The sequence below is a fragment of the Amia ocellicauda genome, chromosome 8 (assembly GCF_036373705.1).
Source record: "Amia ocellicauda isolate fAmiCal2 chromosome 8, fAmiCal2.hap1, whole genome shotgun sequence".
NCBI lineage: Eukaryota > Metazoa > Chordata > Actinopteri > Amiiformes > Amiidae > Amia > Amia ocellicauda.
Window position 1 is genome coordinate 28,980,682 of NC_089857.1, and position 20,973 is coordinate 29,001,654.

Below are 20,973 nucleotides of genomic sequence, written 5' to 3' on the forward strand. Positions count from 1 at the left end.
CAGGCATTTTACAGGTGCTCACACCTACTGTGCAAATATACATAAATTCAGCCAGGCAGCCTTTTGCTCATAATGAGGAAAACAGCAGCAGGCCAAGTAAAACGTCCTTGTATTAAGGTAGTTTTCTTGTATTTTTCTTTTTTGTTCTTTTATCAATGACAATGTTTTGTAATTGTCAGTTCTGGGAACCAGCATTTGAAATAGTTACAATATATTGATGCTTTACTGTACTAAGTCTATGGTAGTGCAATAGAACTACATCTAAAATACTGCAGAAGGTTATTTTTCTAAGAGTTGCCTTTTAAAAGAAACAAACTGGCAGAGCTAGGTATCTTTTGCAAGTAGTGCATGTATCATGTCTGCCGTTCAATTGAGTGATATACCATAGCAACAAACAGTATTCTAGCAATTAATGGCAATCATTGTCTGCAAAGATGTCTGCTCATGAATAAAGGGCAGTGCACATCAAAACACTTTGGTCAGGCCAACACAGCTTAGAGAGCCAGGTCTCTTCAAGCTGGCAAACATAGATATTACTATTCAGCCTTTGACACCGGCTTTGTGTTCTCTCCCTGCAGGCGCAACGAGTCTCTTAAAATGAGGCAAGCCCTGGACAACTTCAGACTGGACCTAGACAGTCAGGATGAAGAAGAGGGCTCTTCAAAGCAACAACCCACACATTTTATATAATGTTCTTAATATACCAGCTTTAATAGTATCTGCAATACCTACTAGGAGGAACCCCTATTCTCACAATCTCCATCACTTAATTGTCTGAAATAAGGAAACGTTTTTTTTTTTGTTTTTTTTTTAATCTAAGGACTTCCCAAGCACACACATTTTTAATCGGTTAATTATTAACTGAGGAATCATAAACTGGGTACATTTCCAGAATCTGGATGAATCTCTAGAATGGCAGACTTTTATATTATGTTGGGATTTTCTGGGGTTGCTTAAATGAGTCTGCAGGGAAAATGTACCCCCAAAAAAATATATATATATGTAAATAATGTTCAGTACTTCTTTCTGCTATGTTGTTGTTGCTGCTGCAATATAAATGCATAGGGAGGGATTATTATTATTATTTTTTTCTTTAGTCATGAGCTTTCTTTTGGAATATAATTGCATTTTTGCATGATCTTTTAGAGAAAGTATTTAGTCTTAATTCAAGAATTGTAATAGTTTGGATGTATAAGAGCAAGGTCTGCTCAGAAATCTATTATATATCTAAACATCTGAGGAGTTGACAGGGATTTGTATCATTATGATTTGCAGCACTAAGATGCACTTCCATGTGGTTTCATTGAACAAGATGCTGAACTGTATGTTATTAAAGCTGTTTTGCACGTGGAAAAAGCTTTCTTCATGTGCACCCTCACCTATCCATGCTTTACCCTCTTAAACCCGACTCCAGCCATGGACTGAGCTCAAGCAGACCACAGAGTTGAGGATGGACACTGTCCTTTTGTTTTCTATAAAACAAAGTATGTATATGCTGGAGAGACAGAATGTGATTAAAAAGGAAACCTTATAGGAAGATGAAGTTTAAGCTATGGATTTCAGGATTTGCCTTGGGATCATCCAAAATGCAGAGACTCATCTCATGATCTCATTTGAGAGCTGCCTTACTATTTTAAATTCCCTTTGGTAAAAGTGGTGACAATCACCTCTGGATCAGTTTTGCAATGTGATCACTACAAAAGCGGGGCAGGGTTATCAGATCTTGCGAGGACTACATTTGGATCCCCAAATGTGGATGAAAGCTCAAAAGAAAGAATGGGACACTGCTGTTTGTTCTGCAAGTACTATTCAAATCCTTTCTTATCCAGGAGCTTAAAAGAAGATAATCAATGTTCACTATGGGATGTCGTTTTCACTTGGAAGGCCCCAGTTTCTGATGTGGGATTGGAAGTAATGGCAAAAGCAAGCGCAGCAGCAGAAACCTGAAGAGAAAAATGAACTCATACCATCACTACATGTTTTGATACTTAAAAGTAATCTGCATAAGACCTGTAGTGGGTCCCCACACCTCCAGATGCAGGCTTCCTAGGATGTCTGTGTTGGCCCAAATTTCATACTCACTGTTTATGTGACTATTTTTGATTGGCAAATGAAAAACATGGTCTTTAGTGTGGTGAAATCCTTTGAATCAAGCAAGGTTGACGCCTAAAGCCTGAAGCCTAAGAGAGTCGGTGGAAAAAGGTTTCCAGAACATTAGGTGAAACTGCATTGACCACATAGTGGTTATGCTATTACTTTTTTTGCCTCCTGTGTTATGTTCTCATAAGTATGTTTTGACCTTCCCTCCAGTAGGGATAACCGAGTCAGGTACTTTGTGTATTTTGTAAGAGACGGGAGAAAAAATATAATCAGGGTAATATCTGACAAATGTATCATTTTAAATTACAAATGCCAAAAAGGAAAGTTTCATTGCACACTGCCAGCCACACCCCCATCCCCCATCTCAATGTCAGTGTCAGTTTTCGATCGGCATTATTGAATGTTCAGTTATTTAAGTTTGTACATTTAAGCATGTTCCTAAAACAGTGTTGGGTTCAGCAAATGTTAAACACTGGCTTACATTGTGGTTGGCTAGGGATATGGGGTCATATCTGTATATTTATGTATTTTGTCGAGTACTCTAGTGTATAGGTTTAAACTTCTTTTGCAGTGCCACATGTTGGGAACTACTGGTTTACAAAAAGGGCCAAACTTACAAATCTTACAAAATACACACTTTTCTAGTGTTTCTTTGAAAACATTTGTTTGAGGTTGTTGTTAATCCTCTGAGATTCATTTGTAGTTCTTTTTAGACATGTTTTAGAGTGAAGTTCAGCTACTATGTCAGAAAAACACAAACAAAATGTTCAGGGAAGAATTTAAGTAAATATGATGCATTAATTGAAGGCAGTAGCCAGTGCTGCTAAATCAAATTAATCTTCCGGAGGTATTACCATTTGACAGTTAGCAGCTTGAACAGTATTTTTTAATCAGTAAATGAAGTACCCTAGATGGTGAAGACCTAGCACAAGCATGGCATGACAGAAGAGAACATTTAATAATAAGCCATGTTATATGTAAAAGTGTGCACACTGCAGTAGTATCATGAACATGTTTATTTTGCTCCAAATACCAATTGAATGCTCACTGGCTTAGTTCACAATCACAATGTTTAAATTACACCAAGCAAAATTGTGTTTTATGTTTTGTATACAAATGAATTAAGAACATGTATTTTGGGATCACCGTTTTAAAATAGTTCAGTACTATAATGTACACTTTTTGCTCTCTGAAGAGGAAGCCAGTTGAATTATCTAAAAATGACTGGACTGCTTCTAATGATGGATTTGTTTGATTCCTTGTCATGTAACTAAAAATGCAGTTTTCCCTCTTAAATGCACTTTAGAGTAGAGGTGTTCTTTTACTGTTTGAGGACTTGTTTTATTGGTGCTTTAAACCCTCAGCTGCATGATGTGGGAAAGGTAAATTGAGTTATGTGAGTAATTTGCAACATAAATGAACAGGCTGAAGGTTTGGAAACCAGGAGGCCTCTGAGGCGTGGAATTGTTTATATTCGCTTCTTCTACTTGCATCTAAAATGTGTTTTCCCATTTGTCCTGGGTTTTTCTAGGTTATAAAATTAGATACTTTACTTTAACAATGGTATATACTCTGGGCCTTAATGCTACAGTCAAACCTTATGTAAATAAATAAAATACATGGTAGTTTAATAATAGCCCCCACCCCAAATAGTTTATTGATGATTGAAGATGACCAATGTGTTTTTACTCATACTATGGTATTATTGTCATCATTGCTGTAAGCCTATCAGTCAGATGTTATTCCCAAATAATAATTTGTTGCCAGTATAGTAAATAACCGTTTGAGAGAGGCCTACATAATATCAGCAAGAAGGTAACTGGGTAATTTGAAACCATGCTTTGTCTAAATGCACACACAAGCCTGTTTTCTTTTAAAATGGTTGAAATAATTCAAAAGACCTTCTAACATTTATATATGTAGTCAAATGAAATCATGTAAATTATATTAAATGAACACTCTAAAATGGGATTAGATTTGGAAATCGAGCTCACTACCATTAAACATGTAGGGAATTGAAGGGAGGGACATTTAAACACCATAAAGGGACACCGTACAATTTAGTTTTACGTAACCCCTCTGGGCCAGTTTACATGTAGTTTACATGACTGAGGGGTACTGAATTTTTTTTTTGTAAATGTGGTATTCTGATTTCAAGGCAAACATACCTTCAGAGACTCTCACTAAATATTCTGAAATTTTGCTAATGTTTGTTAAGAAAATATATGCACATTTTATTATTTTTTTAAATGGGAAAAAGCACAATTATTTTAGTCTACTTGTATTCTCTTACTGTATGTATATTTTGAAAAGGTTGGTTAAGAGAAGATGTATTTATTCTTTTATAAAAATGTATTCTTCGGTGAATTGTAATAAGTTGGTAAATGAGAATTACATTATTAAAAATTCTACTGTGCATACTGTATGTTGTTGCTTTATGACTGTCATCCAGAACTTCTAATTGACTGACTCATGAAATATGTGGCAGTGCTTAAATACATTTTCTTGTAGGTTTTATAGGTAAGACTTCCTTCATACCTCTTCAGAGTCCTCTTTTGTCAGCAGTTAAATGTCAGGCAATTTTGAAGGATTAATTTCCCCAACATTTAATTGGAACTCTATTGGGATTTTCAATTGTGAATAAAATTAAGTGTTTGTAAGCTTAATGGACCCTCAGGAGATGATTACAAGTGACGTTGAGACTGGTGGGGGGTTATAAAAACATGCTATACACAAGTTGTCACTGCTGTGAGAGGAATGAGTCTGTAAGGTAGACTGAAGCTGTAAGCATTGATTTTAGTTTTTCTTAAATTTATCTGAATGACTATTGGTTCATACCAGATGTCTACATCTTTTACAGATGTGATGCAGAAAAATAATGATCAAATAATTTCCTTTTTCTAAACCAGACCTGCAGATTAACTTCAAACTAGAGGAGTTCACTTGTTATGGCACCATACCTATAACAGCAGCTGTTTCATGTGTGGTCGGCACCGCCTTGCCATTACAAAGATTCTTTATTTCCTTTGCTAGCAGTGACTGAACCTTGGAATGTCTGCATAGGAAAGGTACTGAAACTTATAAAACGGAAAAACATTGTAGTGTTCACACCCTCTAGGAATACATTAATATCTCCTTACAAGGAAATATGTTTCAAGATGTTTAAGACTAAAAACAGGTTTAGAAATTATCATTATTTTCTGTTGCTAGTGCATCTTTTTGCCACACTTAGCAATTACATGATGCTGTTTTGTTGAATCTTCTTTCAATCTTATCTAAACAATTGTGATATGTGACTGAACACAATCAATGATGATTCCAAATGTTCAAACCTACGATTCTGCAGTGCATAGATAAGAACTTTTTCTTCCAATGTACACCAATGCATTTATGCAGGTGTGTCAGACTAGAGTCAAGCCTTACCCTTAAATTAGAAAGAATCACGTGTGCAACTAGATTAAACTTTCATGATTAAGCATTCACAGGCCCTAAACCTGATGACTAACGGCCATTTGTCCAGCTTAACAGAAATCCCTATAGACTAGCTTGCATTGTGTAAATAGTTATGAGTAACACAAATATTTGGAGTGTCATAACATCAGAATTCTAGCTGGGTGCAGTCTAATTACACTTAATGCTGAAACAGAGTTTTGTGAAGAAACAGCATTCACATATTTGTGTATCACTGAAATAATGCTTTAGATGAATCCCATTCTCTGGGAATTGTCTCTTGCAGTAATTAAAGGTATGTCTGCGTGTTTGTTGCCAGGTTACCTAATACCAATAGCCCTGCTCTGAAGCCACGCCTTTAAGACACTTGGAATTGTAGAATAAGGGATGGGCTTTTAATGTCACATGTATGCCGCCTTCTACAGTTTCTGTTATGATAGAGTACTCTAATTTGGGTAATAAGTTAACTGTATAAACTGAGACGTGTGCGAAGCCAATCCTCTCCACTGGACAACATGAGCCCTGGCCTTGGACCAAGTAGGAAGTGACCGAGAGGCTTGTAGGTGTGAAACTGATACCTGGGTTTTCAGGTGCAGCTGTAGAGGTGGTTCAACACAAAGGCTCAGCAGCTCTCCACTTCAGAGTGCCCTGTACGTACAGCTGCATTATCCAGCCTGTTTAATGTGAAGCCCAGGATTAGTATTGAAGGGGAGCTACTTCAAACTGCAATATGGTAAACCATACTTTTGTTTTGTTTGGGTTTTCTTTCATGGAGGGTTATAAATACTAAAGACAGCCTAGCTTAAGTTACAAAGGAAAAGGTGTATCTTATTGTGCAAGCTTGTATCAACTATAGGTTAGCCTACATTTTATTTTTATTTAAAATTAAATCCTAAAATTACTCTTATTACTCTCATACATGCATGTCATGATCATTTATATGTACACATTTGTAACACACACACTTAAATATAGCAGGTTTATATTTTTATATCTTCATGAAAATGGTATTATGTACGTTGTTTATTTTAACAAGTTAAAAGTGCATAATGCTACCTGAGAGGTAAATTAAGATATTCTCATGCGTTAACACAGATTACTCTTTTTGATTTGATGCATCAGCATGTTACAGATTTCAGAAAAAGGGAGAGGATAATTAAAGCCTACTCTTATTAAATATCCTTTTGTGTGGCATATAGCCTAGTTACTACTATAATTGCATGAATAAAAGTTTGTATGTGCATCCCAAAGAAACTTCTTAAATTGTACCCCGTTTCTAGATTTTGTCACAAAATTAACATGAAATGCTCTCTTACAATAAATGAATTGCTTTACAAAGGAGAAAGGAATCAATAGAATGCTGCATTATGTACCCTATCTACCAGCCTGTGTCTCTAAAACTAAAACAAGATCTAATGTCTTTACTGACTACTACTGCTATTATATTAAAAGTTGTTCTACAATGCAGTAGACAATTGGGGTACAGGACTTTGAGAAACAAAGAAGGCTGTTTCACTATATTTGTATATCAGTGACAAGTGTGTGGGTTGGGTGGATATTTATATCTGGTCACTTTGAATAGAATGGTCTACATACCTGTGAATAATTAGTTAATTTAGTCATTTGATGCTAGGCTCAAACAAAAACACTACGCTTTTCTAGGAACAGGACTGCAGAAATCGGAGTGCATCCCACTGAAGTGAAATTAGTATATGGTGGTCAGACTAAAGTCAAACAAATGCCTGGCAGATATTTACTTGTATTACTTACTTATTCATTACTATTGGCATGGCCAAAGAGCAGTTTTTCAGTCATGGCAAATACTAGTTACCCATACCTTTACATGTTTTAAAAGTCAAGCTTAGCAGTGGGTCCTCCTACACATGACATTTAATTTCCCCAAGCACATTGGCTTTGTGCCAATTTAAGCATCATTGCGTTTTGCAATTCAAATGTGGACTTGAGAGACCGCTTCGACAAGTAGAATGAAATGATGTAGCATTTGTGTCTGGTACGGTTTGGTTTGAAAGTGAAACATGCTTAGCTTTCAGACTCGAGCACGGACTTCACGATTGCAGACTATCTTGTGATGGATAGTTTAATTTCTATTACTCAAGATGTCATTCCACCATTCCTGCATTTCCTACTTTATATGCACGCTGTACTTTGTTGCAGTTAAATGTCTGTTCAGTGCACTTCTGAAACAGCTTCTGAATAGACATGCCAAAGCTAGCTGAAAGGTATTATGCAGGTTAAGTAAATCAGCACTGCATAGTATTTTGACTGCCATTAACATTTTACTTCTAAGCCAAACAATACAGATATAATTTTCAAAAAAATAACACCTGTTAAGTCTGTTATAATCTTTTTTTCCTCCCAGAGATTAAATGTCATGTTTTGTCATATACGTTTTTCATCAAATATAGCTCTGATTAAATATTTAAAAAAATATTTTTTCAGAAACTGTTCGCTGGGGTACTACATAACAACCAGAGAGATAATGTACTAGAAAATTATATATTAATCCTGATAAAAATGAAACCGCCAGCTTTTACATTCACCGTAGTTACATAGATTATTCCTTTAACATGATAGCTGATGAGATTGTTAATCTTAAAACCTAGATTGTGTTTGCTCTTGTTAACATTGAGCTCATGCCCATGTTGTGATTAAGCAATGCAGGATTCTTATTGCAAATCATTTTGAAATCCCAACATTAAATACACAGCTAATGAACATGAGCTGAACACTGTGGTGCACACATGGGTGTTGTACTTCCTTTGCCAAGAGAAAATGGGAAATGGAAAGGACTCATTTAATGGACTTCAGCAGCAGTAATGAGCTCCTCGTATCTCCCCCTGCACTCAGGCAGTGTTGACGTCCCGGGTAGAGCCAACCTGCACTGCTGTGAGAATTGAGGATTCACAGGAGGACAGCCTGTATCATAGCCCCCTATACTGTATAAGAGAAGAGACTGACTACATTAGAAAGGTAATGGAAGGAATCTTAAATGGAATTGCTATTTTTTATCTGAAGAAAAGAACAAGACTAATAAAAAGCAATTCGATTTTTTTTAATAATCTTATCTATTTCAGCTTTGTTTTCATTTCCCCCCCCCCCCACTACATGTTTAGAATGGAGTATGTTAATGCCTTTCATTAATATAACTTAATTCCTTTAAAATATATATGTGAAGCTGCCCTGTGATGTTTTCAAATCTGAAATAATTGTAGATGATTTGGTCATGTTGCTCGCATTTGTGTACACTTAGATATGCAAAATAAAAATAAAAATAAATATGGGCGACAGCTGTCACATTTCCTTCTGTATGCTTTAATTTAGATCCGTTCTGCGTTAGACAAAATACAAAGACAAGTGTTCGGGGATGAATTGGATGGATGTAACAGATGGAAGATGGGATCAAAGGTAAGATGTGTCTTGGTACTACATGTGGCAAGGCAGGCTGATGAAGCAGGTCCCCAAGGGCTCTGAGCGTTTGAGAGAACCCACGCCTGAGCTGAAATATCACCTTTACTTGCAAAACAGTCCAAATCTCAATGATAAAACACAAGATGAAAACCACTAAACTGACTGGTGCTTAAGGCCCCATGCTAAGCAGGACAATCAATATCATAATTACATGGAGTGCATTGATGTACTGTTGCCTTATTATTCATAGCAATGAAAAGGGCAGTTCTTTACAATTTAATGTTTAGCTATGTTTCCGTGTGGCATATAGCATGAGAAAGAATGGTACTAACATGCCAAAGTCATACACTTTGTCTTTGTAATGGCCTGTGCTCTCACTGAGGATTTGACACTGTTTTAGAGACGTTGCTACATTTGTGTTAATCAAGCAAATCAAAACAGCTTACAGTGTGAAGATCAAGCCTAGCTGGTCCTGAACATATTTTCTCACCCACATCACTAAGTAGTACACAGCTCTCCATCAGCTGACCCTTGTGACCTCTGACCCCTGGTATTATGGAGAGCAGCTTCTGATTTATCCAACACATAACTTGATTTGTTCAAACACCACTCTGATCTCTTATTTCCAGTGCTGTATTTGCAAACAGGCCGAACAGGCAGCTGCAGAATTTATCTAACTGTTAATTAAATTGATTTATATTTCCTTCTAACACACAAATCCCCACTTTCTACCCTTATCAGACTAACTCTTCTGGAGACTTAATGACCAACAGCACTCTTTATGTCCGGCACCACCAGATACTTCAAGATCTCCACACCAAGGAATTGCAGCTCTCCCATATCCTTATGGAGAATCAAGAGCTCGAAATCAAGGTAGGACTTGGTGTGCTTTGCAATGAAGAGAAGATACATTATTGGTTTCTTAGCAGACACCCTTCCCCAAGGCAACTTAGTTTTCACATACAGTACTGTGCAAAAGTTTTAGGCAGGTGTGAAAAAATGCTGTAAAGTAAGAATGCTTTCAAAAATAGACATGTTAATTGATAAATATAATATATTAACTAAATGCAATGTGAGTGAACAGAAGAAAAATCTAAATCAAATCTATATCTGGTGTGACCACCCTTTGCCTTCAAAACAGCATCAATTCTTCTAGGTAAACTTGCACAGTGTAGTCAGGTATTGTGTAGGCATATAGTCAGGTGTATGATTAAACAATTATACCAAACAGCTGCTAATGATCATCAATTCAATATGTAGGTTGAAACACAATCATGAACTGAAACAGAAACAACTGTGTAGGAGGAATAAAACTGGGTGAGGAACAGCCAAACTCAGCTAACAAGGTGAGGTTGCTGAAGACAGTTTACTGTCAGAAGTCAGACACCATGGCAAGACTGAGCACAGCAACAAGACACAAGGTAGTTATACTGCATCAGCAAGGTCTCTCCCAGGCAGAAATTTCAAGGCAGACAGGGGTTTCCAGATGTGGTACACGCATCTACTGTCCGGAGAAGTCTGGTCAGAAGTGGCCTTCATGGAAGACTTGCGGCCAAAAAGCCATACCTCCGATGTGGCAACAAGGCTAAGCAACTCAACTATGCATAAAAACACAGGAACTAGGGTGCAGAAAAATGGCAGCAGGTGCTCTGGACTGATGAGTCAAAATCTGAAATATTTGGCTGTAGCAGAAGGCAGTTTGTTCACCGAAGGGCTGGAGAGCGGTACACAAATGAGTGTCTGCAGGCAACAGTGAAGCATGGTGGAGCTTCCTTGCAAGTTTGGGGCTGCAATTCTGCAAATGGAGTTGGGGATTTGGTCAGAATTAATGGTCTTCTCAATGCTGAGAAGTACAGGCAGATACTTATCCATCATGCAATACCGTCAGGGAGGCATCTGATTGGCCCCAAATTTATTCTGCAGCAAACAACGACCCCAAACATACAGCGACAGTCATTAAGAACGATCTTCAGCGTAAAAAAGAACAAGGTGTCCTGGAAGTGATGGTATAGCCCCCACAGAGCCCTGATCTCAACATCATTGAGTCTGTCAGGGATTACATGAAGAGAGAGAAGCAACTGAGGCTGCCTAAATCCACAGAAGAACTGTGGTTAGTTCTCTAAGATGTTTGGGACAACCTACCTGCCGAGTTCCTTCAAAAACTGTGTGCAAGTGTACCTAGAAGAATTGATGCTGGTTTGAAGGCAAAAGGTGGTCACACCAAATATGGATTTGATTTAGATTTTTCTTCTGTTCTCTCACTTTGCATTTAGTTAACTGATAAATATAATCTATTAACATGTCTATTTTTGAAAGCATTCTTACTTTACAGCATTTTTTCACACTTGCCTAAAACTTTTGCACAGTACTCTATATATCTATAATGCTCCTTCTCCCACTCAACACACATGTAATGCACCATGACAATATTCATGCAACAAGGAAACACAGATACAGTGTTAAATTATATTGTCCTAAACGGTTTGCTTGATTTTGAAAGATAATGGTGAAGCAAAATTGCTCAGGAGGGAAAAGCCATCACTTTTTTTCCTGGATTGATTTTAGTTCTCGATTTTATTTAGGTAAACATTACTGAAACAAAACCTTTTACTCCTCACTCTCAGCAATTTGTTTTCCAAAAATAATATACAAGGACTGTAAAAATAACAACAGAGAAGGGAGAAGCAATTTTAAAGCATTATACAGTGCTTGAAAACCATAAAAAATGTTTTTGGTTGGGTTGAGTTGGGTTTGTGGATTTAGCCTGAGGTTTCTGGTATGTGTGTGCATTTGCTGGTAAAAGTTTATTCTTGAACCCATTACTACAATTTGAATAACTAATATTTATCTTGCACAATGACTTCCCATAGGGTGATTGGTGTGGTGGAAAATAACTTGACTACACTGTTATGCATATATTCTACTCGGAGAATAATTAAATATGAGTCAACAACTCATTGGTTGCATTACTCAAAATACAGGATGGACAAGTTCATTTGTTTTTGTTAAAAAAAAAAATGGCATTGATATTGTCAGTATAAAGACTTTTGGATATTTTTTATTATGCACACAAGTCAGTAAAGATAATGCATAATACACAGTACCACTTATTTCAAATTTTACATCATCAGTCTAATATCCTCCTCAGCTTGAAGCCACTCGGGAAGCAGGGGTAACCAGCTTAAGAAACGCTGCAAAAAGGCTTTTCGAGACATATGAGTCCCAGGCAGAAGAGATGAGGGTAAAACACGGGCAAGAGAAAGAGACAATGCAGGTAAGGGAATGTCAAGTTATGGAATTAATGCAAGGCACAGTTGTAAACTTAACTCTGTGACTAAGTACTAATATAAACAGTATGAAGTCAATCTCTGCAGTTTCACTTGCTTTTCCGTTACCCCTGAATGACACTGCAAAAACAGTGTACAATAGCCAATGTCACTCCTCCAAGTAAGGTTACACATTCAGTGAGTGAATAAACCCAGGTGGCAAACATCTTCCCCATCCTTTTAGTTCTATCTTTTTGACAGGCAAGACTGGAAAGCACCATAATTACATTCTGCTGCTGTGTCAGGGATCTGTACTTTCTGAAGACTTCATTAAGTCTGGATCTGAGCTAGACAAAGTATTATAGAGATGAATGGCATGGGGCTGAGGTCCTCTCCTGTACACAACTTCCTGGCTTCCTCTTCTGCTTTGGTCACTTACTCCACTTTTATTGAAATGCCTAAGCTGATTTACCCTTTACAGTCTAGTAAGTATAAAGCAAAAACTACAGTGTAAATTATTGAATGTTCTAGAAGCCCATGAACAACAAACAGTGTTAATGAATGCTCTCCTATGACCAAATCAGCCTTTATCTGACTTGAGAAAAATGTGACTTTGGAAACCACATTCTATAATAATATAAGTATTAACATTCCTTAGGATGGTATTGGCAATTTGTGATGTGAACACACATTTTTTACATTTGACCACCGCTTTAAAACAGTGCTTTTAAATAGTTTGTTGTCTTTTCCTCCCTTCTTTCTAACTATGTTAAGAGTTGTGCTGCGGAACTGGAGCAGGATTTAAGACAGCGCCTTGAGAACCTTCAGAATCTGGAAATAAGTCTTCAAGGAAAGCAGGAGAGAGTCTCAGAACTGGAAAAGCTAGTAGGAAGAATGGAACAGGTGGGTTTATATTTATACTGTCATCAGTCCCACCTAAATTTCCTAAATTTAACTCTTTTACATATAAGAAAGAAGAATTATGAAATGGTTGTTTCCAGATAGTTTTTAAATCTCTATTGTTACTCATGTGGTGTTAAGGACTTCACAGTTGGACATGTGTTGGAACATTTTGCAGGAGAAGGCTGTTTTGACCAAGAAAAAAAAATTAATTGAGCATGAAACCAGATGGAGGCCCGCGCTACCCCAGAGCCCAGTTTCTAATGTAGAAAGGTATGTGCCCATGCTTTGATAAGCCATTGTACCCTGATCTTCCTCATTTTCCAGTAATTGATTGCACACTGTGAGTAATGGGCTTTGCACATTTTTAGCTCTTCTCCACCTCATACCACTCATTCAGCTCAATGAAATCACAGATCAACTGACAATGCTAATAACAGTTTATACACCATGAAAAAGCATTCATCATGATTCATGGTACCCAAGAATGATCGATAGCATACAATTTACTACAAAAAATATACAGTAGTTACAATGTTAACACTTTCTAAAGTAATAACAAAGCCTTCTTTTATCCCATTACAATTGGCAGAATTTAAAGTAGGCACTCAAAGCAGGCTGCTTGACACTAATTACAGATTAAGATTCAGACTGAGCAGTTTCCTATTACACGATTCGGGCCTGTAATGAAAAGAAAGCAGTGCTTGTCACTGAGGAAATAATCACCTCCTTGATTAAAAATCTGCTCTCTTCAGTGTGATTGGGAGAGGTCTGTGCTGACCTGTGAGCAAGCAGACAAGCAGTCGGATAGATGTCTGCTTTTCAGAGCGCACACATCGGTGCGCAGTGTGTCAAGATCACTCAAAGCACAGACTGTTTAAATGTAATAACACAACCACACAGCATGGTTCTACTTCCCCATCTTATAGAGTGTTAATAAAAAAAAAAGAAAAATCATTGTTTGCCTACGAGTCCTATTAGGTACTAATATGTTGTTTTTTTCTTCAGGGTGATAAGACTGACTGTCATGCTCAGTAAATTATTTAATTTACCGAAATTATAAGCTTTCTTCTTCATCTTAGTTTTCAGGAAACTAGGAGCCAAATTTGGAACAATAGACGCTAGTAACTGATGAACCATTTATCACTTAAATGCATGATCAGGACAGTATATTTTGAGAGCAGAGGCAAAAACCAGATCATTCAAACCAGCCATGAAATCAGCCAACTTAAATAGTTTTTTTCTCTGATTGTGAAACTGTACATTCAATCATTTTAATTTCTATTCCATGACTATTTGAACATTGCTAATGGTCCGAATGATAACAACCTTTCCTTGTTTTCACATTGCCAAGAACAACAGTGAATGTGCACATCTAAAATCTTTCATGGACAACAATGTGGATTTCATAACAGTAACTACACAGATCTGGTCTGGTGATTAATCCAGAGAAATGTAAAGATAATGCACTAGGCTTTTGTTACACAAAGCTTTTTCGATCGGCCTATTCAATAATGCTTGAAAAACAGATCTTGTGTATTTTATTTTAACTTTTTTTTTCCATAAATATCTGATGGAACAGTTCTGGACAGTTCGGTTACACTGAATTTACACTTCAAAAAACATATTTAGAATGCCAGTGATTTCTTGTCTTATTGTGTGGTGCAAAAGTACATGTTAAGTCTTTAGGTTATCTTTACTTATTTTTCCATAAAACTGCTACCATTATTTCTAAACTGATAATGTGATGAGAAAGAAAATGCTAAAGTCTACAACGAAGTCTAGCTTAGAACCTCAAGCCGGGTCAATTAGTCAGACAGATGAAGCATTCAGCTGAGAATCTACAAGTATAGTCTCTTATAAATAGGGTGCTGTGTGGCATTCTTTATTCCCTCCTCCAGTAAATGTATTTTGTTTTTGCTATCCCAGTTTACGGTCTCGAAAAACTGAAGCCAATTCACTCCAGGAGAAGATCCACCATCTCAATGACATGATCCTCAGCCAGAACAGGAAGTTACGGAGTTACATACAGCAAGTGAGACTTTTATTATATCTCACCGTACCTTCAAAAAGGAGTACCTTGATTTTTTTAATGTGGATGACTGAACGGATTGTAACTAAGGCCCGAATTATGTCAAAATTTGGATGTCAGCTTGTTGTTTGACAATTATTATCAAGTGGAACCTGACATTGATGTTTGGGCTTGTCATTTGCAATTAACATGAGAGTTGAATTATCGAATTAATGAACCCTTCCAGGGCTATGTCACCAGCACATCTCAGGAGCACCTAAGAAACCTGTTAAATCAATATTAATGCATTCAATCTTATGGAAAATGTTGTTACTCTTAAAGCACACACAAAGACCCACAATGGGATAAGGTAATATTCTAAAACTTTGTGTTGCTGACTGACCAGTCTTTAAGAAAGTGCAGTCTAAAAAAAGCAGTTTTCATATCCTGATCAATACACTGAATAAATGGAAACATGAAGGGGAAAGTAACAATAAAATATGAATAGGACCATTTGTTGGATTTCCTCTCTTTATTGTTTAAAGTAACCATTATATACATATTCTAATTTGCAGATCAGTTTTTTAAATCTCATCTGTCTCTCTACTTACAGATACAACAGTTGAATAAGGAGCTATCAGATCAGGACAATGCTGTATGGACTCTGACTGAAAGTCTGCACTCAGCAGAAGCAAAGGTAAAACCAAGAGTAACACAATTTTGGCATTCTCAAGACAACACTAATATTTTGTGATTTCAGTGCCTCAAGCATGGAGCTAGTATTCATCTGGTCTTCAATATTTTATAGTATGATACTTTGCACAGACCATTTTTTTTGTTTAAGGTCTAATTTGTTCTACTCATCTCGACGCAGACTGAGAACATTTTATTTCCTCATATTTGAGGCTTATATCTCAGAATTCTCTCCCTTAACTATTATATATACCTCCACTCTGATCAACTTCCTTCAATTTAAACCTAATGTCAAAAGAAACCGCACATTGAAGATAATCATGGATGAAATTGTATTTATTTGACTGGATTGGTGGAAAATGTTATGAATATTGATTAGTTCAATACAAAGGTAAACAAAAACATTTCTAAAATAAATATTCAATCTTCAAAATCTTAGACCAATTGAACATCCTTGTGGTTTATTTAATAGAAGACAAATTCTATTGCATCATTTGTTTTGTTACCATGTGGTGGTTATTGTGCCAAATAAATCCAGTGCTATAATTTTAATACAGCTGTGTGTGTAATTTGAGGTACAGTGGGTGAAACAGTAAGGGAAATTAATTTCCCATGAACAACTTGATCAAGAAAGTACTGAACTAAGCAAAGCACATCTTCAATGGGGGAATGAGCTCTTGTATCTTTAATATGTGAGGCAGCATTTGTTAGAAAGCTGTCCCTCATCAATTAAAATCCTTTTAAGTGCCTTGGTTTAAATTAAAAACATTGAATCCATAATTAGCATTTTCTCAATAAACAGGCTTTACAAATATATGGACAGGATAGAGAAAAAGCTAAACACACTATTTTGGCAAATCCTCAGATGATTTACTAATCTCATACTTATGTAAAAACGTGTCTTCCTATAGCCTAGATTAAAAAGGCCTTGGTACTGTTCAAAACATTATAGCAAGCCTACATGATCTCAGATTTCTAGATCTCCTTGGTAAATCTCAGGATTACATTTATTGGATAGATTTGCATCATAAATGTATAGCTACAAATATATTTTTTAATCCTGTTATTATATAATTGGCTAAAGTGTTAATGCTATATTTCTTGTACATATGACATTAATAATATGATGATCCACTGTTAGTAGGAAGGCAGGCTTTATGGTGGGTTGACCCCAGGTGACATTTATTGACATACAATAAATACATTTACAGATTACTCTTGGCTGGATCAGTTCAATAAAACTCTGAAAACATAGATAAATATAGTTTAAAGGGATATTCAAATGTCTTAAATATAAAATGATTATAAAACTGGTGAAAGCCATTTTGTTAACTTTGTTGAAGTCATGATAGTCCATGACGTCAAAGACGCTCCAAGATTTATTTTGAAAACAAAGCAATAATTCAAATATAATATGAAGTAAAATCCTAAAATCCAGACAATATTTAAAAACTATATATGATTAATATTACATATCAGATGAAACAATACAGAAATGGCAGGCTCATCTACAGCTTGCTGAACCATAATGAACTATGAACTTATTTTAAAATAATGAGATTATATGTATTTTAACAGAATAGAGAACTGAAGTACAAAGTGGATTTCTGGACCCAGACGAAAGTGTCGACAGGGGCATCAGTCAAGTAAGCTTATTGAAAACCATAGTGCAAGCTTCTTAAACGTTGTGGTCAGTGGAGTTTGCAGAATACCAGTTTCTGGTTGGACACAAACTTGTACAAGCCCATACATACACAACCCCCACAAACACATTTATTTTCTGCAGGTTTTCACTTGGATAGGTTTAATCTCATGTAAAACAACTAGATAGCATTTATTCAGTCTTTATTCAGACCAGAAGAACATTTTCCCTTTCCCTATTAATCTGTTTTCAATAAGATGCATTTTCTATGAAATATCACGTATCTTGAAATAACATAAAGAACTTTGTGTTCCTATTTTATTCTCCCATAGAGGGATACTCTAATTTTCTTTCTATCTTAATTGCTTATTTCAGTGTGCTTGTACCAGGAGTTTCTTTGGACTCTCTGTTTCTTGAGATTAAAGAGATTCAATATATTGTAGCAAATTAGGCTCTTCTTACAGGCTTCACCAGCTCAAACAAAATAACAAGTAATAGACGGGGTGAATCGGGAGTGCAAGCCACAGCTTTAACTGGCACAACACTGAACTTGATCTCACTCTATACTACTTCTGCCCAGGGCACACCAATATATCCCCATTTCCCTGTTTTGTGTGTTCTTGTTATATATATATATATATATATATATATATATATATATATATATATATATATATATATATATATATATATGCTAATGGTATTCAACCTTTTAAAGACTGACATATAACTTTCTCCTTACAGTGTTTTTAATCAAATGGGAAGGAGGGGCTAAAATCATGAATATGCAAAAATGTATCTTTCATTTTGTTGAAATCAAGATTTACCTCATGTTTGCTGAAACCTGCTCTTGTTTATTTAAGCTCCTCCACGATGGAATCCAGATACCTTCCTTTAAAGATAATGTCCTCTGCACAAAATGGCTGAAATCTTCAAACTGGTCTGTGTAGCGTGGACTCAGTATTGCTGAACTATGAAAAAACGTTACTTTGGACACAGATGTCTCGGCTAACACCTGATTAATCTAACCCCAGTGTGCAAGGAGACAGTGAGACCACAGGAATACAGACTGACTAGAATGTGAACAACTGATAACATTTTCAGGGACGAACACCTTTTCTTTCAGTTAAAGTTACACAAATCGAGGCTTTTTGATCTTGTTTGTGATCTAGGGTTCACCTAAAATCTCTGTGTAGCTGTTATAGCAAAATTAGTGCCTGCACAAAAGTAATAATTCATTGTCATGCAGTATTTAATATATATTTTAATATGAATTTAATATGAATCTTACATGGAAGCTATGAGGTTCAGATGTAAATTGACATGCATGTCCAATATTTGTATAATTCAGAGCTTCCTGGGAAATTATTAAGCATCCTTATACTATGCATGCACTATGAATGGCAGTTAATGAGTTAATACATAGTAAATGCTTACTAAAAAAATATATATTTTTTCTATCCTATTTATTCTACATAAGGCATGTTTAACTTAATGTGCATTTAATATGAATGTAAATTATTAGATTTTGGATGCTTTGAAGTATTATTGTGAATCGAATTACAGCAGTTACTAATGTGTCCCATTTGTCTGCATGTGTTTGTTTAAATAAATGTGTATAGAAATGGGAACACGCATATTATTGACCTTGCTGTCTGACTGTGGTTTTTCCCCTTCCCAACCTGCCTGAAATCAATAGACTGTTATCATGAAGCATTTCCTTAGGGTGTTCCACAGCTCTCCATTGCATGTAGACTCCTTGGAGTGACATGGGCAGGGATCACAAAGATCACCATCACTGATCCTGCTTGAGGTTGCTATAGTCTTGTGCATCCACAAAATAAATAATGTTACTTAATTGTTAAGGCGGGAATCTATTCAGAAAATCAATGTTGATGGATCTTTTGTTTGGTCATTAGCCATACCTGTATGAAAATATCAAGACATGCCACATAGCTTGATGATTTGTAGGAGAGCCTTTGTTCAAAGCAAATTCATTTTCGTATTCCTGCTTAAAACTGATCTACAATCAGCTCCATCTCTGGCAATGCTATGCTACCTGGTGTTCTACATGACAAGCTAGTAGTGAAGTAGGGAATGCTGGTCTTTCTACCACACAGGAAATAACTCTGATAACAGACACCATGTAACATGGGTGTTCAAACATAAGTCTGGAGTAAAGAAATATGCTCTTGCAGTCTCACTACTACTAATATGACAGAGTTGGGGAGTGTAGCACCTACCAGCAGAGGGAGCTCCTGTAACCACACAAATACAGCTCACTCAATGGGAATGCAAATGCTCAACAAATTAAATGTTTACAACCTGTAAACCATTTAATGATTATATTTGTTCTAAATTATTTAAAAGCTATTTTGTTATTTATGAAAATTAAATGTGCAAGAAATACTGAAACTGTGACTGCCCTGTATAAACAAATCACAAAGGACTAGTGTATTAAATTGTGCTGTTATACTCATCCACCTTCATAAAGAAGTTTCCAAATAGTAGATTCCCAACTCTTATAGCTCCCAAAAAACACAAACGCTATTATCGTTGTCTCATTTGTTTGTTTTCAGATTCTGTGATCCTGTACATTTTCTATCACTCCAAAGCCAAATATTGAATGACTGCATATTCAAAGTTCCAAGGCAGCAATATTTCTGTTGACATCACAGACCTTGATCCCCAGCACTGAGTCACAAGCAATTTGTTTCTTATACAAATGCCCATCTTCCTAGAATAAGAAATATGTCAATTCATATTTAGTGTTCAAAGTATATTGTGTATATTTTGGCAGCATACTGCATACATAGTGAGTAACAAGAAGTTTTTCCACCCCAATTAATTTCTTAAGCACTTTACAGACATGATGTTGTCTATAACTGTAATTACACAGATAGCACCCAGTAATATTATATTTGGATGTCATTATTATTTTTTACTGAAAGGAATATGGGTCTTTCTATATATATATCTATATCTCTCTATAGATCTATATCTCTCTCTATATATCTATATCTATATATAGATATAGATATAGATATATATCTATAGATATATATATAGATATATATATATATATATATATATATACACACACTCACCTAAAGGATTATTAGGAACACCTGTTCAATTTCTCATTAATGCAATTATCTAACCAACCAATCACATGGCAGTTGCTTCAATGCATTTGGGGGTGTGGTCCTGGTCAAGACAATCTCCTGAACTCCAAACTGAATGTCTGAATGGGAAAGAAAGGTGATTTAAGCAATTTTGAGCGTGGCATGGTTGTTGGTGCCAGACGGGCCGCTCTGAGTATTTCACAATCTGCTCAGTTACTGGGATTTTCACGCACAACCATTTCTAGGGTTTACAAAGAATGGTGTGAAAAGGGAAAAACATCCAGTATGCGGCAGTCCTGTGGGCGAAAATGCCTTGTTGATGCTAGAGGTCAGAGGAGAATGGGCCGACTGATTCAA

General features: G+C 36.1%; 2 protein-coding genes across 8 annotated transcripts in view; both read left to right on the plus strand.

The window, feature by feature from the left end:
- The window catches only part of LOC136754807 (myosin heavy chain, embryonic smooth muscle isoform), a 45,164-nt gene extending 40,641 nt beyond the window's left edge, over positions 1-4,523 (plus strand). For all 6 annotated transcript variants that reach the window (XM_066710948.1, XM_066710947.1, XM_066710950.1 and 3 more), the window contains one exon: positions 579-4,523. In XM_066710948.1, coding sequence (XP_066567045.1) covers positions 579-690 — 112 coding nt within the window. In that variant the 3' untranslated portion in view covers positions 691-4,523. The remainder of the gene's footprint in view (positions 1-578) is intronic.
- Positions 4,524-5,935: 1,412 nt separating this feature from the next.
- LOC136754809 (coiled-coil domain-containing protein 68) lies at positions 5,936-19,356 on the plus strand. Of its 2 annotated transcripts, XM_066710952.1 has the most exons (11): positions 5,936-6,283; positions 8,419-8,541; positions 8,893-8,976; positions 9,721-9,852; positions 12,128-12,253; positions 13,020-13,148; positions 13,324-13,418; positions 15,075-15,180; positions 15,770-15,853; positions 17,428-17,495; positions 18,355-19,356. In XM_066710952.1, exons 1-11 carry the CDS (start codon positions 6,281-6,283, stop codon positions 18,416-18,418), a joined length of 1,014 nt encoding a protein of 337 aa, XP_066567049.1. In that variant the 5' UTR covers positions 5,936-6,280; the 3' UTR covers positions 18,419-19,356. The 2 variants fall into 2 exon arrangements, with proteins under 2 accessions (XP_066567049.1, XP_066567050.1); XM_066710953.1 differs by lacking the exon at positions 17,428-17,495.
- The last annotated feature ends 1,617 nt before the right edge of the window (positions 19,357-20,973 follow it).

Coding starts and splice junctions, on each gene's coding strand:
- LOC136754809 (XM_066710952.1), top strand. Junction 9,853..12,127: donor ATCAAGAGCTCGAAATCAAG/GTAGGACTTGGT, acceptor TATCCTCCTCAG/CTTGAAGCCACTCGGGAAGC. Junction 15,181..15,769: donor TACGGAGTTACATACAGCAA/GTGAGACTTTTA, acceptor CTCTACTTACAG/ATACAACAGTTGAATAAGGA.